Consider the following 27,487-nt stretch of genomic DNA (forward strand, 5'->3'; position numbering starts at 1 on the left):
AATTTGGCATGTAAACTCTCAGACTATGTTCATATGGTTTTTTGAATGTAAATCATCATTAAAATCAGTTAAGCTAATATTTTGTTTTATTTAGGATTTTTAAAAATTATTTAGCAAAAAAGAAATAAACTTTAAATGGTATTCACTTAACATCCAATGTTCTCTACATAGATTTGGATAATTAAGGGTCTGATCCGGCAAACTTTTTCTTCAATTGTGACTTTATGTAGGAGTAAGAACCCCAAATTGCATTTTTATATTATATTTTTAATATTTAAAACTTGATGTGACTCACTTTTTGCTACAAGGAAGAGATAGTGAGAATATCAACTAAACAGTGAGAGTAAATACATGCACTGATTGCAATGTGAGTTTTGGATACACAAAGATACTGAGAAGAGGCACAAAGATACTGCAGAAACAGATTGCATAGAAAATCAAAGGAAAAGTAAGACAGGTTTAAAATAAATCAGAGATCTACATAATATTTACCTTTTCCCTATTCACTTTTTTGATTGCCCATTTTTTGCCGGTTTCCTTGTGTTTTACTTCAATTACCACCCCAAAGCTGCCTTGTCCTAATTTTCTTCCAAAATAATAGATTTGCTAAGGAAACAGAAACCAGAAAAAGAGATTTTGTTTTAAAAACTTTGATGGCAAAATATAGTTGTCATTGTTAAAAGTATCTGAATTGGAATGTTTAAAAGATCTCTTTAACAGGAGATGATGAACCCTGCCCATGTACACCAAGATTCATTTTTAAAAGAACACCTGTTCCAATTGTCAATGCAAGTTGATATAAGAGGGTAGACTGTGGTGAGTTATGTAGATCTCAGTATGAATTCTCCATCTCAAAATTTTGTGGGCAAATCAATAAAGAATTTTGTTTCATCGTCTGACTATTTATTATCCCACAAATTAGAGTGCTGGACACAGTTACAAAAGAATAATAGATAATGTAGGTTAAAACAAACATTATGCAGATCTAACACAGGCAAGACTCCTAGCATGTTCAATAGTAGTTTAGCCTTAGAACAGCAGCATTCAAATATGCTGTGAAACAAAATACACAGAAATCACAATTCTTCTATACTTACAGTCCCTAACAAGAGGCAAATTTAAGTTTCCTGTGTATCTGTGATTTGTAAACTTATATGTAAATAATGTGATAGGCTCTGATTAAATGCCTATTAGAAGCCTTTCACCTAACTTCACTGGTGATTGGATCAAGTTCTTAATGATGAGATCTTAAACATTTTTTTCTTTTAAACAAAAGCTTAGTACTTTATAGCTGACCAACAAAGGAAACTACTGGGTTTGTGCTCCAGTTTTATTTCTATTCCGAAGATACGATTTCTAAGACAAGATATTTCTAATGTACTACGGTCCTGTTATGTTAATTTCAACACATTTCCAAAAAGTAACAAAAACAAATACAAGAGGGAACAACAAATGTCTGTTGTGAACCCTTTACAGACTTCTCAGCACACCTACAGATGGATCTTTTGGTTAACTTTTCTGCACTGGCATATAGCCCCAATCAATGAACTGTTTATTTGGGTCTGTTCCTTTTTGTAGAGGGGTGGGAGGCAGGGATGTTTTCTCAGTTAAGAGTAAATTCATTGATCTAACAAATTAATATCCTGAGACACAGGATGGACTGCAAATGAAGTGCTGCACATCTGACCACACGCGGCAGGTCATTTTAGAGCACTGGTTTCTGCACCTTTGAAGCAAAATTCATGGAGAAAACAAATTTTCATTAACCAAGCATTCTGAAGTTAGATGATAGGTGTTTCTATCTCTCACTAGGTGTTTTCTTCTTTTAGGTCTGAGATAAATGAGCAAGAAGAATGGGATTAAAAAATAGCAGGAATACCTCTTTTTTTTTTTTTGGTACTTGTTAAAAAAAAGTGTTATCCTTTCACTTAAACAGGAGGAGAAAGACTTTTTGGTATTGGCTTTTTCAAAAGGTCTTATAGCTGTACAGTGGTAGCAGGGAAAGGATCTGGACTCCTGAATAGAGGAGTCCGGCTCCTTGTTAGCTAAATATAGTGAACATGAGCCTGAAGACAGAAAATCACGACTCAGGTTCCTTTGGATGAAAAACAGCTGCAATTTATTTTAGGAATAAGGTGCTGAAAGATCAAATTGTTCTTTTTGGGGGGAAAAGGGAAGCTCAAATTCCCAGAAATGATTAAATGTTATACAAACAAAGCTACATGTCTCTATCTGCTGATGCAGAACAGTTAAACCTAAGGTTCGGCAGGATATTAATGATAAAAGTGGCTACATACCTGAATAGCAGCTCCATCATCTATTCGTGTGTGAGGAACTTTGCTTTCTGCACTACTGCTGCGAGTTGACTGGGTGAGCATTTTTCTATAAGATTCTATTAGCTCTGATTTTGGCATCTTTATACAAAAATATGAAGCATGAAATTAAACTACAATTCACTATTTTAAAAATTCTTAGATTGTTTCAGATATTTCAGTATTGTAAGATATATAATACACTAATTCACAGTATGTAATAGTTTAAAAGATGAACAAGATTTAAAATCAATTACAGGATTCCACATAGCCCAAGATTAATAGTCAATAAGTTGAAGATGGCAAAATATCTATACAGAATTATGTAAAAACCAAGAATAAGTTTTGTCTTTTGCAGGTCTCTATTGCTTGTATTCAGTGGGCTATATTCTGTTTTAGTGTAAATAGAACTATTCCATTAAAGGCAGCAGACTTGTATCTGCTTACAGAGGGGCGTAACTGGACAGGAAGTGGCTCAAAAACTTGATCACAATAACCACATTTAATAACATGGCATCTTTATACACAATTTACTTTACTGGGCTGTTCAAAGTGATGCCAATATATTATGGAAATATCATATGGCCCTACACTGCCAATTTTAATTTGCGTTTTTGAATTTCTCTCACACACAAACAAAATGATCACACTAGAGTTCCTAGTGAAGTTGGTCAGAAAATTTTCGACTAACCAGGTTTTTGTCAGAAAATACAGATGTGTCGAAACCAAAACTTTTTGTGGGAATGTACCAGTTTCGACAAAATTTTCATCAGGAAATAGTTTTGCAGGTCCAGGGCAAACTTTCTAGTCAAAACTAGGAAGGTTGGAGGGGGTGGAGGGTGGGGAGAGAGACCAAAATGGTTCAGGCACTCACTTAGGATGTGGGAGACCCAGATTCAAGTCCCTAGTCTGAATCTATTGGCTATTCTAACTGGGTCTCTCAATCTCTCCTGTTACAGCTATTCCACTTTGTATAAATAAATATTCATTGGGCCAGAGAGAGAAAGGGAGAGAGACTGACTATAGCCCAGGGGTTAGAGCACTCACCTGGGATGTAGTAAATTCGGATTCAAGTTCCTGTTCCAATAAATATTTAATTATTTATACAAAGTGGGACAGCTCCAATAGGAGAGATTGAGAAAGACCCACCTCAGAAAACCAAATAGTCTGGTGGGTAGGGCATACATCTGGGATGTGGAAGATCCACGCTCAAGTCCCTGGTCTGAATCAACATATTCCAGGATGGTGCACTCTCTCTTCTTTGAAAAACTTCAAAAGGTCTTGGTTTCCTCCCAGTACCCAACAAAAAAATTTCTGAAATCTCAACAAAGTTAATGGGATGAGCAAACCATTTCCTGTCCAGTTTAGAGCCTAGCAGTTTGATTCTCAATCATTTAATTTCTTGCATGGTAGAGTACAGGAGTGCCACAGACACATTGAAATCTTTTGTGGAGGTAAACATTACAGCCATTAGCCAAAATTAATGACCAAGGCCCCATTGAGCAAAGCACTTAAGTATTTAGCTGTAGACATTCATTGATGTCAATCATACTACTCACATGCTTGAAGGCAAGTACTTACTCATGAGCACAAAGTTAAACATGTGCCTATGTGCTTTGCTAAATTGGGACCTGAATGAAGAGGTCATAATACTCTTAATCAGAGGAGTTTAATTGTGTTTAAAAATGATTGTGTGTTGGAGACAGGGCCGTCCTTAGGATTTATGGGGCCCTATGCAGTATTATTGAACTGGTGCCTGTGACGTTGTGCAGTCTATATGGTTTTATAAAAACATGATAATAAGTGAATATAATGCAACTGGGATATGCTTCATGCAAAAGGTCTCTTGTAAGGTATCATTACAAAGCTCATAATCTACTGAGTGTGATCATCCTATTTGTAGAAATGTACCACTCTTGTATCTAAAACTAGAAATATAAAACATAACTCTGAGGGCCTATTGTAATTATGTAAAGTGTGGGCCATTAATGATGGTTTGGAATCTTGATGACTCCCATTAACAAGGACCATTGTCTGCAGATGGCTGTGTTTACCTGTTAGTCTTCCTGTATATGTGTGTGCTGGCAAGTGGGCAATGAAGTCTTGCAGTGACATGTGATCATGTCACCTGAACTGGAATCCATCTTTAACCTGGTGCTTTTCCAGTGAGGGGGGATGGAAACCCAGAGGGACAAAGGGTTCCCGCCTTATGCAAAAGATATATAAAGGGGTGGAAGAGAACAAAGGGGGAGAGAAGCCATCATGAAGAATCCCCTAGCTATCACCTGAGCTGCAACAAGAGCTGTACCAGGGGAAAGAATTGTGCCCAGGCCTGGAAGGTGTCCAGTCTGAGAAAAAGCTTACTGAAGCATCTCTGAGGGTGAGATTATCTGTATTCAGTTTGATTAGACGTAGATTTGCGCATTTTATTTTATTTTGCTTGTGACTTACTTTGTTCTGTCTGTTACTACTTGGAACCACTTAAATCCTATTTTCTGTATTTAATAAAATCACTTTTTATTTAGTAATTTACTCAGAGTATGTATTAATACCTGGGGGAGCAAACAACTGTGCATATCTCTCTATCAGTGTTATAGAGGGCGAACAATTTATGAGTTTACTCTGCATAAGCTTTATGCAGGGTAAGACGGATTTATCTGGGTTTAGACCCCATTGGGAGTTGGGCATCTGAGTGCTAAAAAAAGCACACTTCTGTGAGCTGTTTTCAGGTAAACTTGCAGCTTTGGGACAAGTGATTCAGACCCTGAGTCTGTGTTGGAGCTGACTGGAGTGTCTGGCTCAGCAAGACAGGGTGCTGGAGTCCTGAGCTGGCAGGGAAAACAGGAGCAGGGGTAGTCTTGGTACATTGGGTGGTAGCTCCCAAGGGGGTTTCTGTGATCCAACCCGTCACAGTGCCCTTATGCCCGACGGCAGCCCGGGCTCGCATATGTATTTTAGATAAGGGTGATCTTTTGAAGGATTTATTTTAAAAACTATATGTCTGAAGATCCAAGCATTTAAGACTAAAGATGAATACTCAGATTGTGCATTTAAAGATCTATGGAAGGATTTTTTAGAGATGTGATTTTATAATCTTCAGCAACACACTAATGAAATATTTTAAAGCAAATTTTAAACTAAGGTCCTGTAGACTAACATGTTCTGAGTAAATATGACAGTAATGCACAACTGTTTTTGTCAGTAAATTCAGAAACTGACAGTATATACCTGGGGGTTGGCAAATGCCTGTTAAATGGCTTCATTACCACTTGAATGGCTCTTTAACAGTTTCAATGTTGTGCTAATAGATCTGGCAGGCTGGAGGCTTTTTCACTTTTAAGTTACTAGATCCCCTCCGGAGGAAGACTCACCAGGCTGCAGCAGCAGCCAGCTGTGGTGGGAGCCTGAAGGAAGGGTCAGAACAGGGATAGGAAGAGGCAGGTGGGTCGACACGAAGACCCAGAGGTGCCCCAAATTTTCAGGTGCCCTATGCATCCGTGTATGCTGCGTATGCCTAAGGATAGCCCTGGTTGGGGACACAAAAATTCTTCACGTAGAGCTGCTGACTGAATACGAGTGAAATAGGGATAAATGCTGGCCTTAGTATGAATGGTCCAACAAGTGCCCTTGATTTTCCTGGTCACAGACTGACTTACAGAAACAGCTTCAAGTGGTAACAACTCTAGAAGGAATTCATTTTACTCACATACTAAAGTGATGGACACTATATAAACGCTTGTCATAAATAAAATAAATAATTATCTGCAATAATTATGCCTGATAACAAGAAAAATATGCTTTCAATTGATGAGATATGTTACAAAATTGTTTGAAATAAAGTAATGTTATGTGAATCTGACACTGAATTAAATAATAGAAAGGGTTTCTTATATTTTAGAAGATGATCGCCATTCTAATGCAATTTCCTCATTTATTTTCAAGCACCACATATCTCCTGACAGGTCTAGCATTGGATATTTCCTATATACCAATGGCCAAATAGTCAGCTATAAGTTTACCATATATACAATTGCTATTACTAACAGAGATTATTCTACAATATTATCCGATACTCTATACTATTTACGTAGTGAAGGAATAACTGAGGCTGAATGTATTTTAGTTTTCTTTGCTAAAAACATTTCCTGTTTTGTCCCCCCACTTACAGAAATGCTGGAAAACAAGTCACTGATGGTATATTCAGATATGACTGATTTAAGAGGATATTGAGTTTGCGTCCATCAATTTAGAAGTGCTTCTTTAAAGGGGACTCATTTATGTTAATATATCCCAAATGATGGATTTTCTTCTGGCATTCAGTTTTAAGTGCTTTTTTCATTTTATTCTTTTCAGATATATATTTAATACAAACGCCTCCAATAAAAGCTTTTAAAGCTTCCAATTGTACAATTTTAGAACCTTCAATATTAGAAAGATTATGTTCTGAGATAAATATGTCCGCAACCAATGCATTAACTACTGCAGGAACAATACTTAAAGAAAGAAACTCTGTACATCAGTAAGAATGGCCTAAAGAGAAATTAAAGACAGACAGTCAACTTAAAAAACATACTTTTGTCTGAATTTTTTACCTACTATTATATAGCATACAATTATTATTATGTACTATTAAAACATTTAAGATTACTATAATTGAAAGAGATTAGAGGGGAAAATAAACTAACATATTCAAACCTGGATGCCTAAATCAAAAGCCTGATCTTCAAATGTGCTGAACACAACAGTTCTATTGACTTCAAGGGAATTTGTGAGTACTCAGTTCTTCTGAAAATTAGACCACTTCTATTTAAAGCCTTGCTTCAGCAAAAGCTATTAAGCATGTGCCTAAATCCATCCTTGTTCAGGACGTGTTTCAACAAACCATCCTTTAGCAAAGAACTTCAGCATGTGCTTTACTGAATTGGGTCAAGGGGGCCTACATATAGAGTTTTCTAGATTGTTTACTACATGCATTACCAGCACCTCATTTACAGTTAATTGCACTGTATAGTCTGACAGACACATTTCTTAGGGCTACAATGTAATTTGTCTCAGAGTACTACTTGGCCTGTCTCTTAGGGAGAAAAAAAAAGTCCTCTGAACAAGGGTTTACTCAACATTTGTTTACAACTTAGGTTAAAAATGATATAATTTTATATTCATATGGTATAATCTTCACTCTGAGTTAAATGTACATCATAGTACATGAATAACTTAGCACTTATAAACTACTTTGCAGTTTCAAAGCATTAACTAATTAATCCCATTAAAATGTAACCTTTTCGTGTCTCTTGAGGTAAGATATTAACACCACATTTTCTTCAAAAGAAAAAAAAAATCAGGAATTTACGTTTTAATATATTAAGTTAATTTGTTCTGCAAATTTTCTAATAAATTATTAGATTTTTTTAAATAGTGAAACAGCTTCTTCCATATAATTGGTCCTATATGGGTATGGTCAAGCATAACGTGTTATATCATACTCTTCTCATGGTATTCACAATTTCTAGAGAACCAGGATTTTTTAAAAAAAACATTATAGATTGTTACATGCAGTATATAAGAGCTAGGAATTATTATTATTAGGTACAAGGCTTCAAAAACATTGTGAATAGGGAAGATGTTTTAGAACGTAGTTAGAATCTGGGCTGTTCTACTATACACACTTATGAGGGCACACTGGGAAATATAGTCCTTATTGTTCTAAGCAGAAATGAGCACTAGTCATTATGAAATAAAACCTGGATGGAAAGGAATGGCATCTCTAAACCCAATCTGCTCACCTCTGTTACAAAAGAGATTTGTTCCTCTGACTGGTGAGGCAAGGTGTCATCATGGGAACTTAAAAACTCAGATGTCTCTAGCAGAGTACCTCCAGAGCACATTGGACCCTTGTTGCAATTGGGGCAAAAAAATACAACATCGCTTGGTTGAAATGAAGCGGAGCACTTGGTGCATTTTATGGTTTTCTTGTCCTGGCTGAGATCAGTCATCTGTTCAATGTTGTAGAACTTGCTGTGCAAATTAAATGGTAGCACAAAGACTGGCAGGAATGTGTCCACTGATGAAGGAAGAACAAAAAGCTGAGGAGAAGAATGGGAAGGTCACAATTAGTGAATTTGTGGCACAAAAAAACTTATGTTCTGATTATGAATGTCTGCCACACTGACAAGGAACTAGACTGGTACAACACAGAATACTGGTTTGTACAGCAGATCTGCAAAAACAGAAGTTGTAGTTAAGAAAATTTTCCTTCAGCTTTTCTACCCATGCCTGGCACGTTCAGGGAATCATAGAAATTGGAAATGGGAAAAATAAATTCCTGCTTATTACCAATGCAAGGTTGTTTTCCACATTTATTTTCTAGTTATTTCTTTTTCATAAATGGGATATAACATATTTGTTAAAATATTTCAAAATACTTAATTAAACCTAAATAATTGTAACTGGCATGATTATGTTGTTATTTTGACAAATAAAAATGCAGAATTTTCAAATATTGTGTACAGAATTTTTAATTTTTTGGCACAGAATTCCCTCAGGAGTAACTAATGGTGGGGAAAGGGGCATGAAGGAGGGCTTTAATGGTGGTCATGAAATAGTTTTGCTCACTTAAAAGAAAAATATTTTGCTCATTTTTTTAAAAAGGGCCAACATTAAATGTTATACTACATTTCCTGCCTAGTTCGAGGTTTTTGTAAGCTGGCATATTGTGGAATGGTTCTTATCAAATTAGAGTCCTTTCTCGGCTGATCAATGAACTGAAAGATAAATTTCTGGTTAACATTATCAATTAAACTATGCAGAAAAGGAGAGATTCGGTTTTACAAACCTTCATGGATCTTTCTATCTGGCCAAAACAGACCAGAGGAAATAGTTTAAAAAGTGGAACAGAAAAAGAAAAAGGAAAAGGACCTGCTGCTGCTGTAAATCAAAGCACTTCCAATGGCGGAAAACATTGATCCTACATTGGCTTCTTGCTTGAGACGTCTTTTTCAATACACTTTAATCTTGTTCTAAGAGTCATGTGACCTTCCATGCAGCCTTTAGGATATCACTAGAACAGGCCAAGACAGGCCAACCCTAAAAAGTTTCCGATGCTTTATTAGTCCCTTAAACTACAGGCTATTGCAGGGGATCTAATCAGTCAATTAGAGAATGAACAATAAGTGAAAGAGAGCTTTATTTATCCCAAGTAAAAAAATGAGAAAAGGTGAAAGGTGGAATCCACGGGACAGCAATTCTAGTGGACACAGGGTGTGACATTACACTCCATATTCTTTATGGAAATATGCTTATGATATGGATATGACATAACTGAGATATACTTTATGCAAGATGGCTCATGTAAGATATCACTGGAAAGGTTATGATTTATTGAATGCAATTATCCAATTTGTATGCCTGTATCATTTCTGCATCTGAAGTTAGGAATATTGACTATGTATCTGTATTTCAAATGGGATCCTTTCGGCATTACGCCCAACTAGCCCTTCAGGTACCACAATGAGAAAGCATGACAGTGCTAATGGCCCATTACCAGAGACAATTGACTGTAAGAGAACTTAGTCTTCCTGTGGATGCTCCAGAGAGCCTAAGAGCAATGGCGGCCACAGTCTTGCAGAGACATGGGTCCGAGTCACCTGGTTCTGGATACCCTTCCTCCCCTTTTGGAATGCCAGTTTTTCCACTGGAAGAAAAGAGTTCCCGCCTTACACAAGAGCTACATAAGGCAGGGGAGTGACATCACCGAGGTTCTCCTCTGCCTCCCACACAAAGAGACATTGAAAAACACCTGGAAGCAAGAACTGAACTGGGGAGAGAAGGGTTGAGCCCAAGCTGGAAGGGCATCTAGCTTGTGAGTCTGAAGCTGGAGACCAGTGCAGCTGCCTTTCAAGACTTTCTGTAATCTGCCTGCAATAATATCTAGAGTGAAAAAACACTATTTGTAACCAATTTCTTTAGTGAAACAAGCTGAGTTTGTGGGTTTTGTTTTATTTGCTTAGTAATCTGCTTTGTTCTATTTGCTATATTTTAACCCGGGGCGGGCAAACTTTTTGGCCCGAGGGCCACATCAGGTTTCCAAAATTGTATGGAGGGCCGGTAAAGGGAGGCTGTGCCTCCCCAAACAGTCAGGCGTGGTCCAGCCCCTATCCAACCCCCCCGCCTCCTTCCCCCCTGCCACCCCCCCCGCAGGACTCCTGCCCCATCCACCCCCCCCATTCCCTGTCCCCTGATGGCCCCCCCCAGGACCTCTGCCCCATCCATGCCCCCCTGCTCCCTGACCGCCCCGGACCTCCCGCCCCTGACTGCCCCCTGCCATCCCATCCAACCCCCCTTCTCCTTCCTGACTGCCCCCGGGGAGTCCTGCCCCCATTCAACCCACCTGTTCCCTGCCCCCTGACCACCCTGACGCCTATCCACACCCCCACCCCCTGACCACCGCCCCAAACTCCCCTGCCCTCTATCCAACCCCCCCTGCTCCCTGCCCGCTTACCGTGCTGCCTGGAGCACCGGCGGCTGGCGGTGCTACAGTCGCGCCTCCCAGAGCACCAGGACAGGCAGCTGCACTGCCCGGCTGGAGCCAGCCACGCCACTGTGCAGCACAGACCACCGGATCAGGCCGGGCTCTGCAGCTGTGCTGCCCGGCAAGAGCTCACAGCCCCGCCACCCAGAGCATTGCGCCAGCGGTGTGGCGAGCTGAGGCTGCGGGGGAGGGGAAACAGCGGGGCAGGGGCCGGGAGCTAGCCTCCCTGGCCAGGAGCTCAGGGGCCAGGCAGGACGGTCCTGCGGGCCAGATGTGGCCCGCGGGCTGTAGTTTACCCACCTCTGTTTTAACCACTTAAAATTCACCTTTTGTAGTTAATAAATGTATTTCTTGTTTATAATATAATCCCATTTGTGCAATTCATAATTTGGGGGAGGGATGCATACCTTCCTCCAACTGAGGGAGGAGGCAGATTTCATAATATACTTTTGGGTCTGCACTCCAAGGGAGGTGGATACCTGAGTGCTGGGGCAAGTCCCTTAAGCGGAGACTTCCCAGAGCTGATCTCATTATCTGTGTCACATCGGTTGGCATCTCGAAGGGAGGCAAGCCATCACACAGGGTATTTGTTAGATTTATCTATTTTCTACTCTTACCAATAAAAACAAAACATAAGGATTTAAGATCCAAACTCCTAATTTAAAAATATAATATAATCAAGTCCTCAAATATTCTAACACACAATTCCTGGCATTAATATCTGCTCCTATATCTATCAGATAATGAAAAATGTAAGTTTTATATAATTGAAAAGGTTTTTGTGGCGAAAGGAGAGAAATTTGATGTATTTTTTTTTCATATAGCAGGGCAATAGGGTACATGTGGTGCAAATAGGGAAATAGCAGAGGGAGGGAGGGGCTTTTTCTTATATAGGCGCCTATTACCCCCCACCCCATCCCGTTTTTTCACAGTTGCTATCTGGTCACCCTACCTAGAAGCATAAGGAACATTTTTCTCACATACTTGTAGCTGTCTATTTTTGCCACTGTGAATTAAAAGTGTGATCAAAGCACAATCTGAAATTACTTTTCCTTTACAACTCAAAAGTGTTTTTAAGTGCTTTTAATCAAAGTTAACAACTGTGAGGGATCCAGGAGAGACTGGAACTCATGGATACGTACAATTGTTATTGGCAAGGCAGGTATATTAATAGCCACTTTTTCTGTTTGTGAAAAGAGGAATGTTCACACACTTGAAATTTCAGCTTTCTAGTGGGTAAAAGTATTAACTTCTAGTTCTCCCAGGCCATGAAATATTGGACCTTAAATATGCATCTCATGAATATGTTGCATTTTCTTTTACTTCAATTCCAACATGATTTTAGCAGCTCTGGTACTCAGAACTGAGATTTTCAATGTTATTGCTTATTAATCTCTAATCTGAGCAGATCTGCTTCTAAACCTCACAACTGCGAACTCGTCAATAACTGACTTCCTCTGTGGCCTCAAGAAAGTCATTTCACTTCTCTGCCTCATTTTCCTTATCTGTTAAATTAAGATAATTCTACTTCCCATACTATGTTGTTGTCAATGTTCCGTAAATGTTAATGTCTGCAAAATACTTTAAACAGAAAGTGCAATACAGGTGCTATATATTATTATTTTGACCTGCTATTGTTATTTTATATGTAATATGACAGCACCTAGAAAACCCAAATTACTTACTAAGACTCATTCTAGTGAACCCACAAATACTTTTAGGTTCAATATGTTTTTCTAAATTCTGGTACTGGGGCATTCATTAAAAAGAGATCAGGGGGTAGTCGTGTTAGTCTGTATCTACAAAAACAACAAGGAGTTTCGTGGCACCTTAAAGACTAACAGATTTATTTGGGCATAAGCTTTCGTGGGTAAAAACCTCACTTCTTCAGTAAGTGAGGTTTTTACCCACGAAAGCTTATGCCCAAATAAATCTGTTAGTCTTTAAGGTGCCACCAGACTCCTTGTTGTTTTTATTAAAAAGAGAAAAACTGAATCCTTGTCCCTCGCTAATGAAAAACCTATCAGATGTTCAAAATAAAGCTAGCAATAATCATAGAACTAGCATTCTCTCAGCAGGCTGACCCAAGCCAACAGGGAAGTTGACAAAAATCATCTTCTCTGAAGCACTGAACAGGAAAAAAAAATGCATCTAGTAGCATTTGTTTATCAGTGTATGATCATGCACTGCAACAGCTGATCCTGCCAATTAATAAAGTAATATATAACCATGCATAGAGGAATATTTGCATTCATGAGTAGCTATGGAGGAACCTAGTGACACATACTGTATGTACGCCTACAGAAAAGACTGTCCAACTCTGTTTTAAAATAAATGTGAAAGTGGCATTTTTATAATAGACACCAACATAACTTCTCCCCTACTTACTAGCCCTTTTTCTTAGAGGCTTGCAATTTTCCTCTTTCATCTTGGCTCCTTTGTAGACAGCACAGGTAGAATGTTAGACCAAGAAGATGAAGCACTTCTATATTACATTGTACAAAATCTTTAAACAGGTTCACTATCAGTAATTCACAGCCGTAAAAGTACAACGTGTAAAAAATACCATTAAACTGGTGAAAGCAGGCCATCCAATCTTTTTATTCAAGCAGGTTAAATTATCATACTTAAGAGATATGTGGAAGCCCTTTTAGGTGCTATTACTATTCGCAACCAATTTTGCTAGGACAACAAAAGCCAAATGAAAATAACCACAGACAAATCCTGTCATTGATTCCTCTGATCTATAACAGACAGTCAGGACATGACTCTTGAACTGGAAGATTGTCTACTTATAGTGCAATATACTTATTGTCTACTTTTAGTGCAAGTGAAGATTGTCTACTTATAGCGCAACCCTTTGTTGTTAATTTGATTATTTTGGTGTCTCAGATAGCTGCACACACAAATCTGTATGCCTGGTTTTGAAATGAAGTGCACTGTACTGCCAAGTAAAAGGTTAGGTTTGGGAGCAACACTTTGGTTCCAAGTTTACAAAACCAGAGAGACCAGGCAAATTGTTGATGTACGTGACAGGATGGTTTTGCTCTTTAACAGTCTGTCTTTTTTATGTTGTCCCATTGGAATTCTGTTCTTTCCTGTGTTTTTTGTTTTGTTTTGTGTGGTGTGAGTGTGATATGAAGTGTGCAATGCAGACAGGTTTTTTTTCTCCCATTAGTCACTGCAGTGTTCTTCTTTTCTCCTTCTCAGAAAATAAGGAAAAATGGCAAATAGGCAAATACATCCTCTTGTGTAAAAGCTAATGGTGGCGGTCAAGTTGCTAATGACTGGAACGGCCATGTCAGCCAAGCCCCGGGATACAGGAACAGGAAAAAATGCAGAAACCTCAAGAGAAAGGAAACTAGCAATAAAAGCTTTAGTATAGAGCTGACTAGTGGCCATGAAATTATTTTGGGCTAAGATCCCTTTTTCATTATTTAGGGTAATCTTTGTTGTGTCTGGGTACATTTTGGTTTTGGTTCATTTCTCTATGGTGAGGTAGAGATAGATTAAAAAATTATATTTTCTTTTCTGGAGCACCCATTTTCTTTATAAACCACCACCACTTGGTCTCTGTGACCATGATAGCTTTGGATTTCAAAAGACCATTGTCTAAGTGCTGCTTACAAAGTGATTGTTGAAGCAGTATTAACTGCAGCCCAAGATGACTGCTGACGCAGCATTATCTGCAGCCTTAGCAGAGGCTATGTATTCCACCCACCTGTCGTGAGTAACCTAACGATACAGGTGATAGTATTATGGAAGAGGATAGGACCAACACTTTGGGGAGAAGGAAATCATTGGCCTCAGCTCACCATCTACAGCTAGAGAGAAAAACAAAGAAGAAAATCCAAAAAGGGGGGAAATGATTAGCCATTGCAAGCCAAAGCAACTACACCTACCAGAAACAAATTTCATCTTATTAGAGTACCGCTTTTCACATACATGCTAGATATGGAAATATTTCTCTTGAGCACCTACTTATTAACTATGCTTGTAAGTGTGCTTGTTACTGTCCAAAAATGACAATATTTTAACTCCAACTTAAATATAAAGAATGCAACATTCAGCCACACAAAGCAATAGAGCGGTTTGACCACACAGGCACAAATGAATAATTAACTTGGAGACTTCAACTAATAAGTTTTCTCCTACAAAGTGTTACTGTCTGTAGTTTTATTTAAAGTACATAATCATGTCAATTTTTTGTCTGCAGAGATCAAACATTTTAGGGTGCAGTGTTACGCATTCCCCAAATATCCAGAGAAGAAGAATAACCTGGCAGTCCAACCAAAAATGAATGCCATCATCTAGACAAAAGAGCAGCACAGAGAACTGACTGTCTCTTCTGGGCAGATTTAATTGTTTTTAGAGAGACAAAGTGGATGAGGTAATATCTTTTATTGGACTAGCTTCTGTTGGTGAGAGAGACAAAACTTTTGAGCTTACACAGAGCTCTTCTTCAGGTCTGGAAAACATACTCAGAGGGTATGTCTACTCTGCAATTAGACACTCATGGCTGACCCATTACAGCCGACTTGGACTCATGAGGCTTGGGTGTAGGGGCTGTTTAACTGCAATGTAGATTTTCAAGCTTGGGCTGCAGCCCGAGCTCTGGGACCCTTCCATCTCACAGGGTCCTAGAGCTCAGGCTCCAGCCTAAGCCCAAACATCTACACTGCAATTAAATAGCTCCTTAGCCTGAGCCTGAGACCTGAGTCAGCTGGCACAGACCAGCAGTGGGTTTTTAATTGCAGTGTAGACATACTCAGCGCATCCCAGCTAAATACAAGGTGGAACAGACATATCTATATCTGACCTATCGGTTCTCATCCTCAAAGGAAACCTGCACAACACTTTCAAAAGACAAGTCTGGAAGCTTAAATTTATAACTTTGCTAGACACTAAAAATCATGGACTGAATAGACCAGGAATCGGCAACCTTTCAGAAGTGGTGTGCCGAGTCTTCATTTATTCACTCTAATTTAAGATTTCGCGTGCCAGTCATACATTTTAATGTTTTTAGAAGATCTCTTTCTATAAGTCTATAATATATAACTAAACTATTGTTGTATGTAAAGTAAATAAGGTTTTTAAAATGTTTAAGAAACTTCATTTAAAATTAAATTAAAATGCAGAGCCCCCCAGACCGGTGGCCAGGACCCAGGCAGTGTGAGTGCCACTGAAAATCAGCTCGCGTGCTGCCTTCGGCACGCGTGCCATAGGTTGCCTACCCCTGGAATAGACACTGGATTTATGGCTTACTACAACAATCTGTAACCACTAACAACCCCCTACAGCTGACTTCCCTCCCTTTCTTTCCCCCCTGACTAGAAGAGTGTTAATGAGCCACTTCACCTTGAATGGTCCCTTGAAATATGTGTTAGCTACTTATGCTAAACAATCTGTTCTACCTTGTATTTAGCTGTGACACTCTTGAGTACGTTTCCCAGACCTGAAGGAGAGCTCCGTGTAAGTTCGAAAGCTTGTCTCTTTCACCAACAGAAGTTGGTCCAATAAAAGATATTACATCACTCACCTCGTCTCTCTAATATTTTGGGATCAACACAGCTACAACCACATTGCATACACTAATAGTTTTTATGCATTCACGGTTAAGTGCCTAAAAATTAAGGAGATTAGATAGAACTGAGGGACAAGTTTATAACAATGCAAATCTGGAATGGTTATTCATTAAAAGCTTCAGAGGGTCCTGTGGCACCTTTAAGACTAACAGAAGTATTGGGAGCATAAGCTTTCATGGGTAAGAACCTCTCTTCTTCAGATGCAAGAAGTGAGGTTCTTATTCTGTTAGTCTTAAAGGTGCCACAGGACCCTCTGTTGCTTTTTACAGATTCAGACTAACACGGCTACCCCTCTGACATTAAAAGCTTGTTACAGTGTTTTAGTAGAAGGTACTTTAAATATAAAAATGCACCTAAAAGCAGTTATTCTTTATCCCTCTTTTGTTGTTGTTTTTGCTTTGTTTTACATCTCTATTCTTCATACATACTCTGAAGATGGATTCAAAATTAACAAGATCAACTTATTAACAAAACTATTAGAAAATACAACTATTTTATATTTTTGTACAGTAGTATCTTTTATTCAAGAATCTCAAAAAACTGAAGGGGGAGATTTTCAAAGGCACAAATGTGAAATTGTTCCCAGTTACTGCTTATCAGTCAGTGAATCATCTTTTTTTTTCTGGCCATATTTTCACAAGTGGTCTCTAAATTTATCCCAGAAATTTCACCATTGCATTTTTTCAGTCTGCAAAATTCCAACAATTCACTTAGTGTGTGCAAGTTTGAGTTTTGCATAGACAAATGATTGTGGGCAAAATACTAGAGGCCAGAGTCAAGGAATGGGGGGGAGGGATAGCTCAGTGGTTCAAGCATCAGCCTGCTAAACCCAGGGTTGTGAGTTCAATCCTTGAGGGGGCTACTTAGGGATCTGGGACAAAAATCAATACTTGGTCCTGCTAGTGAAGGCAGGGGGCTAGACTCAATGACCTTTCAAGGTCCCTTCCAGTTCTATGAGATAGGTATATCTCCATTTATTATTATAACTTTCAAAAATGTCTCTTCAATCCCAATTCTGCATTGTAATTCCCGCACAGACTGCTGAGCCTAAGTGGTTCAAAATGCAGAATGGAGACTTAATATTAATCACTGCAGGCCTGATCGAAAGCCCACTGAAGTAAAGGGAAACATATTGATTTAAGGGGGCTTTGGATCCTGCCTTCAAGCTGTTCATATAATATTAAATTTACAGTTGCTTTGTCAGAAAAACAAATAAGGCTTATACCAGCCATTTATAATCTATGGATTTCTACATTGTTCTTATAAAAAACAAAAATAGAGAGTTTATTTCCCCCTATAAAAAAGTAACATCTGAAAACATGCATAAGCAAATAATCTCAGAAAAGTGCATAATGAACTTTTATCAGATGATCTTAGGGACAGCTTTAAAAACCAAATTGTCAAACCTCACCAGGCAGAAGTGGATTGAAAAGGCAGTGAAAGAAGAATAAAAAAGAAAACTGAGATATGGAAAAAGTGGGCAAGAGACAAACTATGTAAACAGGTTATTTTTCTTTATCTGTGAGTTATATTTAAAAATGTACCCTGAAATGTTCATAAATTAAGGCCGTTTTTCCATGTAGGGATCCTGTTTGCCAAATCAAACCACTCACACTTTTTTTTTTCAGTTTGTCACCAGAATTCTTCACTAGAATTACAGCCCTATTATGTACAGTGGAGTGACGCTGTTCCTATATTATAAATTACAGCAATATTCATAAATGTAATGCAATAAGATTTTCTTTTATTTGTAATTTGCATGTATCGGGATACAGTAGTGTATGATACTGTATATTTAACTAGAATACCAAAAAATTACTATATTTCAGAACATATCTATTTATTTAGCGAAGTACTTTTATTTAGTGAACATTATAGTTAGGTAATTGTATTCTATGTCTGGACAAAATTGAAGAATATTTTGCAGATTACACACATTCTGCAAATTTGGGAAAGCATCTGACATTGGCAAGCATTGTAATACCAACACTAAGAGAGGGAAAGACATTTCAGGGATGGCACCAAGTTAACGGCATGATTTAATAGTTCTCATCTCAGTCAATTACAAAATAATAATTTACAGGATAAAAGTTTTTGGCTGGTTAATATTTGAAGTACCTAACTGTTTTCAAAAACAAATTTCCTATACTGGAGAAAAAAAAATTTCCATTACACAGACATGGTACAGTCCTCTGATACAGGTAACAATTAGGATGATATTACTAATCAACTCTGCTATGAATTAGTTAACACAAAATTACTGAATTGATGGATTGTAAAAACCCATCCCAGAGTAACTACAAATGCAAAACTTTCATTGACTGAAATATGAATTACTGCACCCCAAGTTTCAATACAGTTTATTCTTGTGTCTTGTCACTTATAAAACGTATAAGTCTACATACTTCCAATTAGTCTACATATTCAAATACATATAAAATATGTTGGTATCTGATTCAAACTGACTCGAAATACAGCACTACAGCTAATGAATAATCAGGAATTCTAGTAACAAAGTCCAAGAAACTACAAGCAACTAAGATTGGTTATGATGCAATGAAAAATCAACTACTGTGTGCATTTAGCACAGCAGTGACCTTGAGTCCTCTATACCAAAATGTTGATAGCTACATGACAATTTTAACCATTACCCAAAGAGGAATGCTACTTCAATAAGTGATTTTCATTAAAGATGTGAAAATTCACCCATAAATTTCTTTGTTTGGTGACTTTCTAAAAATCTTACAATGGAACCATAAAAAAAATGAAGCTAGATTCTGATTTAATTTACACTAATATAAACCTAGAGTAACTGCACTGAAGACAATAGAATTACCCTGGATTTACATCAACGTAACCAAGATTAAGATCTGGCCCAATATGATTAAAATTAGTAGAGCGCATCATTTGCTGATACCCTTGCCCAGGAAAAGGCAGCCTCAGGCATGCTATTACTAGATTACACAATTTCACTGACAGGTTGAAGGGTTTAAAAGGTAGTTGAGAAGTGTGGAGGATTTCATTTTTCACAGGCAAAGGATCTTCTTCCTCAATTAAAAGGACACCATCATGTCATTTCTTCAAAGTTAAAAAAGTTCTGACCTTTGTTTCTAAGGAGCTTGACAATAACATTTTTTCCCTGTATTTCCCGCAAAAAACATTTTCTTTTTTAACTGAGGTTAGAATATAGTTGAACAGGTATTTTTTGTTTAAGAATAAAGTACAGTACCTTATCATGCAAAAATATCCACAGAAACCAGCAACATTGATAATACCACCACAGGTGTGGTAACAGTGTTAATAGGTTCTGCTGAGACAACTGACAGAAGACAAAACATTGTTTTAGTGCATCCCATAGAAACAGTGTCCATGGTTTTATTTACATTTCTCAGTGATAATAAGCCAAATACCATGTTGCTCACTCTGATTTTAGTAGAGTTTTGACTGAGTAAAGAGTAATGGACTTATTACAGAAGTAGAGCAGTGGCTCTATATTTTTAGGTCTTGTTTTTGCACTTCAAATAGGGTTTCAACCTCTTTGTTTTGCATGAGGAATACAGTGTATATTTACAGCACATAATCTGTGGGTAAAGACATTTCCTCGAAAATACAATGTAATTTAGTTTATAAGTTAAAATGAATTTAAAATGGGACCTTTAAGATAACTTTCTCAGTTGTCTCACCTTTTGTAGAATTCCTTTTGCTAACTAATGAGTGATTCATTACTATTCATACGTTCCATATAGTTAAAAATCATTGTTAACTAGTGATTTATGCACATTTGTAGACATTAGGATGCAGTTAAAATTAATAATAGTTTCTTTCCCATTATATTCACCATTTTCCCTTACTCAGAAAGGCCACCATTTCCCATAACTTACATTGGCACCGAAGTGACCTAGTAAGATTGAATCTACTCATATCCTCAGTAAAGATTTTACTGAGGGAGAAGGGTAGTACGCCCTTAATAAAGATGGTACCATCAGGGACGGCTCTAACTTTTTTGCCGCCCCAGGCAAAAAAGAAGAGCGCCACCTTGCTGTAACACCCCCCCCCCCCCCCCCCCCCCCCCCCCCCCCCCCCCCCCAGTGCCTCACCGTGCTGCCCCAACCCCCCCACCCCCAAGCACCGTGCCGTGCAGCCCAAACCCCCAGAGCGCCGCGCCGGGTCAGGCCGCCCAAACCCCCTGCCCCGCCCAAACCCCCGGAGCGCCGCGCCGCCCAACCCCCCCAGCGCTGCGCTGCCGAAGCCCCCGCCCTCAGCGCCGCACCGCAGAAACACCCCCCGCGCTGCCCGGCCGAAACAAAAACAAAAACAAGAAAAACCCCTCGAGCGCTGCCCCGCCGAACAAAGAAACAAAAACACCGTGAGCGCCCCCCGCCACCCCAACATTGGCCGCCCCTTCTAAGGTGCCGCCCCAAGCACGTACTTGGTCTGCTGGTGCCTGGAGCCGGCCCTGGGTACCATCTCCCATTCTTGTGATAGACCTAAAGTTTCTAGCTGCTCTCAGGAAACATGGTCATGATTTAATTAAAACCTCCCTTCCCAAAGTAAGGCTGCCCTTTATAAAGTTGTCTGTCATTTTCCATTGTCTTCAGTAGAACTTACACATACCTCTTAATCTTCTTACCTGCTGATATTCAGCACAAGCAAACAATACATGACAATTGACCAAAATATGGAACAACCAGGGTGGATAAAAATGGATGATTTTTTTATTTAAAAAAAAAATCGGATTTTTTGATAAAATGCTTTTAGAGGAAAAAACCTATCTAAAGATAGTTTTAATTAAGATACATTACAGCTCAAAGATATCTCATCATGGAATAGGGCTTATAAATTCTAATTCTATAGTATGAGACAATATATTCATGTAATGTTTAAGAAAAGTTTTGTAAATGAGCTCCAGTAGTTCATGGATTAGGGACCCAATCTTATGGGGTTCCAGGGGCTTCTGTATAGATTATTTAGGTTAATCGTTCTATCTACCCAATGGCACTCAGTGCTCAGTCTAGAAGATACCATCAGAGATGCTTAGTTTTGCAGTTCTCAAACTGTGGATTTGTGTCTCCAGAGATAACATGCTTGTTAACAGCAAAAATATTTTTAAATAAATAAATAAATAAATATATAGAGGTGAGAAATAACAGACCTCAACCCTATTGTCCCTCTGCAAATTTGTGTACACAGAGTCAATCCCTTACCCAGGGCCGCCCAGAGGATTCAGGGGGCCTGGGGCAAAGCAATTTTGGGGGCCCCTTCCATTAAAAAAACGTTGCAATATTATAAAATACTATATTCTCGTGGGGGCCCCTGTAGGGCCCGGGGCAAATTGCTCCACTTGCTCCCCCTTCTGGGCGGCCTTGCTCTTACCTCTCTCTAAAAGTGTAAAGTTTCAAAAAGTTCAATCAATAGAAGATTGTTGGGGGCGGAATAGATCTGGACAAGGAGAAGAAGTCTGGAGATAAATGTGAGAAGGGAGGAACAGGCAGTAGAAACAAAAGTGAAACTGTTTGAGCAGCATATTCCAGAAGTCTTGAGGTCTTTCTGAGGCCTGGTCTACACTAGGAGTTTATGTCGAATTTAGCGCCGTTACATCGAATTAACTCTGCACCCGTCCACACCACGAAGCTATTTAGTTCGACATAGAGGTCTCTTAAATTCGACTTCTGTACTCCTCCCCAACGAGGGGAGTAGCGCTAAATTCGACATGGCCATGTCGAATTAGGCTAGGTGTGGATGGAAATCGATGCTAATAGCTCCGGGAGCTATCCCACAGTGCACCACTCTGTTGACGCTCTGGACAGCAGTCCGAGCTCGGATGCTCTGACCAGCCACACAGGAAAAGCCCCGGGAAAATTTGAATTCCTTTTCCTGTCTGGGCAGTTTGAACCTCATTTCCTGTTTGGACATCGTGGCGAGCTCAGCAGCACTGGCAACGATGCAGAGCTCTCCAGCAGAGATGGCCATGCAATCTCAGAATAGAAAGAGGGCCCCAGCATGGACTGATCGGGAAGTCTTGGATCTCATCGCTGTGTGGGGCGATGAGTCCGTGCTTTCCGAGCTGCGATTGAAAAGACGGAACGCAAAGATCTACGAGAAGATCTCTAAAGCCATGGCAGAGAGAGGATACAGTCGGGATGCAACGCAGTGCCGCGTGAAAATCAAAGAGCCGAGACAAGGCTACCAGAAGACCAAAGAGGCAAACGGACGCTCCGGATCCCAGCCCCAGACATCCCGTTTCTACGAGGCACTGCATTCCATCCTAGGTGCGGCCGCCACCACTACCCCACCACTGACTGTGGACTCTGAGGATGGGATATTGTCGACGGCCGCTTCCTCGGACATGTTAGCGGATGGGGAAGATGAGGAAGGAGATGAGGAGGACGAGGCAGTCGACAGCGCTTACAACGCTGATTTCCCCGACAGCCAGGATCTCTTCATCACCCTTACAGAGATCCCCTACCAACCGTCCCCAGCCGTTAACCCGGACACAGAATCAGGGGAAGGATCAGGCAGTAAGTGTTTTAAACATGTAAACATTTATTTTTAACAGAACAGGAATATTAACAATATTAACAATGGGTTTTGCATGATTACTTTGCCCTAGGCGCTTAATGGTTCAGTCCCTGGCAGTGCAACTACTGAAAAAAATCTAACAATGTCCGGTTTAGCATGATTGTTCTGCCCAAGCCGCTCTACCGTTTAGTCCCTGCCAGTGCAGCTACAGTAAAATCCGGTCTATATGTCCGGGGATAGAGCTGAAATCCTCCATGGACATCTCCACGAAGCTCTCCTGGAGGTAATTGGAAAGCCTTTGCATCAGGTTCCTGGGGAGAGCGGCCTTATTGGGTCCTCCGTAGTAGGAAACGTTTCCGCGCCAGGAGACAAGCAAGTACTCCGGGATCATTGCCCTGCAGAGCATGGCGGCATACGGCCCTGGTCTTTGCAGGCTTTCCCGAAGCATCCTTTCTTTTTCCGTCTCTGAAATCCTCATCAGAGTGATGTCGCTCATGGTGACCTGCTTTGAATTAGGTAGGCGAATGTTAGTATTGGGACTGCTTGCCTGTTCCTTTACAGAACTGTAACCGGGGGTTTACAGCCACGCGGTGGAGGCGGGAGAGGGGCAGCATACAGGGATCTTTCCCTGGGACAGCCGCGAGGGGGTGGGACAGGGGCAGAGTTCATGCTTGCCGGATTGCTGGCAGCAGGGACTGGCATTGCTTTCAATGTGAAAGGAGGCCAGTGCTACTATTAAAGTTTTAAGCAGCCACAAGTCTACGGCTTACCATGTCAGCCTGCTATACAAATTCCGGTGTCCTGCCCCGCTTCTCTGATCTGCACTGCAAGACCCCAGGCACTGAATGCGAAGGCCGAAAATTCGACCTTGTCCTGAGTGCGCATGTGATAGGTGCTGTGCATGGTCTTGTTCACAGAGAAAGACTATGTTCTTTGTTCACAACTAAATTTATCTTTCTGAGGAATTCACTCCCTTTTTCCCATTCCCACAGCTGCGACTGTCTCCCAACCTAGCCTGGCATCACACTCCCAGAGGCTAGCGCAGATTAGGCGTAGGAAGAAGAGGACACGGGAGGACATGTTCTCGGAACTTATGGGCTGCTCCCGAGCCCAGGCAGCCCAGCAGACACAGTGGAGGGAGAACTTGTCCCAAATGCACCGATCACACATGGAACGGGAGGAGAGGTGGCGGCAGGAAGACCAGCAGGCGACTCAAACGCTGCTTGGACTAATGAGGGAGCAAACGGACACGCTCCGGCGCCTTGTGGATGTTCTACAGGACCGGAGGCAGGAGGACAGAGCCCCGCTGCAGTCTATCTGTAACCGCCCTCCCCCGCCACCAAGTCCCATACCCCCCTCACCCAAAGTCCAAAGAAGGAGGGGCGGCAGAGTCCGTGAAAACTCTCACTCCACCCCTGCAGACTGCTCTAGTACTAGAAGGCTCTCATTCCCCAAAATTTGACAAGTCCTTTCCTTCCCGCCTCACCCAAGCCCCCGTCCAAGTTTCACCCCCCAGTTTCATGTGTAGTTGCTAATAAAAAATACGTTTCTGTTAATTACTGTTTCCATCATGTTCTTTTAGAGGAGAGTCTGTCTGAAGGGGGGAAGGGGGTTGGTAATTGGACAGGACAGTCACCTTTACCAGGGTACAGAGGCGGGGGCAGGTTCAGCAGCAGGGCACACACACATTGCAGTCACTAGTTACCCTGGTCAGTCTGGGAGGTGGTTTTAGTGTTCTGTGGGGGGTGGGGGCGGCCCTGTGACTTTGTGGCGGGGGAGGGCAGTTAGAGATCTTATGCAGCGGTCCTTATCCTGGATCACAGAGCCACGCAGCAGGGGATCTGTAACCGTCCTCCCCCTGCCACAAAGTCACATAGCCCCCACACACACAGAGTCCCGAACAGGAGGGGTGACAGGCTCCGTTGAAACAACCAGTCCACCACTGCGGAGCCTGTCATTCCTGGAGTTTAGAAGCGTCATTTGCATCACTACACTACACCCGCTCCCCACCACAGTCTGCGTCCCAGGTTCAACACTTTCCCGCGAAAACAGTAATAAAGAAAACGGTGTTCATTAACAAAATTCAAGTGATTTTATTTTTAAACGTGTGTTGGAAGGGGGGGAATGGGGTATGTAACTGGAGAGGATACTGAACATTTAGTGGGTAAAGAAACGGGGGCAGGTTCAGCTTCTCTGTACACAAACTTAAAAGTCACAGGTTACCCTGCTCACTCAGGAACCTAGCTTTCAAAGCCTCTCGGATGCACAGCACATCCCGCTGGGCTCTTCTAATCGCCCGGCTGTCTGGCTGGGCGTAATCAGCAGCCAGGCTATTTGCCTCAACCTCCCACCCCGCCATAAAGGTCTCCCCCTTGCTCTCACAGAGATTGTGGAGCACACAGCAAGCTGCAATAACAATGGGGATACTGGTTTCGCTGAGATCACAGCGAGTCAGTAAGGTTCTCCATCTCCCCTTGAGATGGCCAAAAGCACACTCCATCACCATTCTGCACTTGCTCAGCTGGTAGTTGAAGAGTTCTTTTTCAGTGTCCAGGGCACCAGTATAGGGCTTCATGAGCCAGGGCATTAGCGGGTAGGCTGGGTCCCCGAGGATGACTATAGGCATCTCTGACAGGTTTCAGAGTAGCAGCCGTGTTAGTCTGTATCCGCAAAAAGAACAGGAGTACTTGTAGCACCTTAGAGACTAACAAATTTATTAGAGCATAAGCTTTCGTGGGCTACAACCCACTTCTTTGGATGCATATAGAGTGAAACATATATTGAGGAGATATATATACACACACATACAGAGAGCATGAACAGGTGGGAGTTGTCTTATCAACTCTGAGAGGCCAATTAAATAAGAGAAAAAAAAACTTTTGAAGTGATAATCAAGATGGCTCAGTACAGACTCAGTAAATACCTTCCTGCAGCCGTCTAAACAGACCTGAGTTCCTGAAAACACGAGCGTCATGAACCTTGCCTGGCCATCCGACGTTGATGTTTGTAAAACGTCCCCTATGGTCCACCAGTGCTTGCAGCACCATTGAAAAGTAGCCCTTTCGGTTGATGTACTGGCTGGCCTGGTGGTCCGGTCCCAGGATAGGGATGTGATTTCCCAGTTTGGGAATCCCATCGCGGCGAAGCCATCTATGATGACCTGCGCATTTCCCAGGGTCACTACCTTTGAGAGCAGTACCTCAACGATTGCGTTGGCTACTTGCATGACAACAACCCCCACGGTAGATTTGCCCACGCCAAAGTGGTTTGCGACTGACCGGTAGCTGTCTGGCGTTGCAAGCTTCCAGAGGGCTATGGCTACTCGCTTCTGGACAGTCAGGGCTGCTCGCATCCGGATGTCATTGCGCTTCAGGGCAGGGGACAGCAACTCACAAAGTTCCAGGAAAGTCCCCTTCCGCATGCGAAAGTTTCGCAGCCACTGTGATTCATCCCAGACCTGCAGCACTATGCGGTCCCACCAGTCCGTGCTTGTTTCCCGGGCCCAGAATCGCCGTTCCACAACATCAAAATGACCCATTGCCACCGTGATGTCCTCGGCGCGGGGTCCCATGCTTTCTGACAGGTCTGTGCTACTCTCAGACTTCAGGTCCTCACCGCGGTGCCGTAGCCTCCTCGCCTGATTTCTCTGCATTTGCCTCTGGGAAAGGTGGATGATAAGCTGCGAGGTGTTGACAACGGCCAAAACTGCAGCGATGGTCGCAGCGGGCTCCATGCTCGCAGTGCTGTGGCGTCCGCGCTGTCACTGACCAGAAAAGTGCGTGAACTGATTTCCCGCCGGCGCTTTCAGGGAGGGAGGGCGGTAGTGACGGACGGATGACGACAGTTACCCAAAAGCACCCTCGACACATTTTTTTACCCAGAAGGCATTGGCGGCTCGACCCAGAATTCCAATGGGCAGTGGGGACTGCGGGAACTGTGGGATAGCTGCCCATAGTGCACCGCTTCCAATGTCGACGCTTGCCCCGTTAGTGTGGACTCACAAAGTCGAATTACTGTCCTTAGTGTGGACACACACGTTCGATTTTGTAATATCGATTCCACATATTCGATTTAAGTAAAATCGAACTACTTTCGTAGTGTAGACATACCCTGAGTGTAGCATTCATTGATTTGAGATCTACCATAGCATTCTCTCACTAGAAGGGAAAACCTATAATGGCAGCAGGCTGTAAAAGAGACCCAGTTTGGGAATATTTTAATGAAGTTCCTCTACCTGTGGGTAAGACAGGCATGCATGCAAAATGCAAACAGTGCAACAAAGAAATGCAAGGCCTGGTTGCCCGAATGAAACAACATTATGAGAAGTGTTCCTTCTCAGGAGGAAGCTGCGCTGAAGATGATGAAAGGAACATGTCTGAACATGCAGGATCTTCAGGTTAGTAAACTTTTTTATTTCATACTTCTTTCTTAAGGACTTCCTGTCTTCCTTCTGGACTATTCTTGAATTCTCATGTTTGAGCAAAAAAATATAGCTGTTACTCTATGGTTCTATCATTTGAGATGCAGTTGTGATCAAAAATAAA

At 41.1% G+C, this 27,487-nt stretch overlaps 1 protein-coding gene across 2 annotated transcripts in view; it reads right to left on the reverse strand.

Annotated features, from left to right (window-relative positions):
* The window catches only part of STK33 (serine/threonine kinase 33), a 54,607-nt gene extending 34,869 nt beyond the window's left edge, over positions 1-19,738 (reverse strand). For both annotated transcript variants that reach the window (XM_029911498.1, XM_029911497.1), the window contains exons 1-4: positions 19,654-19,738; positions 8,096-8,395; positions 2,298-2,414; positions 493-606 (exon numbers count right to left, since the gene is read on the reverse strand). In XM_029911498.1, the coding sequence (XP_029767358.1) occupies positions 493-606; positions 2,298-2,414; positions 8,096-8,305 (441 nt within the window). In that variant the 5' untranslated portion in view covers positions 8,306-8,395; positions 19,654-19,738. The remainder of the gene's footprint in view (positions 1-492; positions 607-2,297; positions 2,415-8,095; positions 8,396-19,653) is intronic.
* Between the last annotated feature and the right edge of the window lie 7,749 nt (positions 19,739-27,487).

Source organism: Terrapene carolina, unplaced genomic scaffold, assembly GCF_002925995.2.
Source record: "Terrapene carolina triunguis isolate 2854851 unplaced genomic scaffold, T_m_triunguis-2.0 Scaffold96, whole genome shotgun sequence".
NCBI classification, from domain to species: Eukaryota; Metazoa; Chordata; order Testudines; family Emydidae; genus Terrapene; species Terrapene triunguis.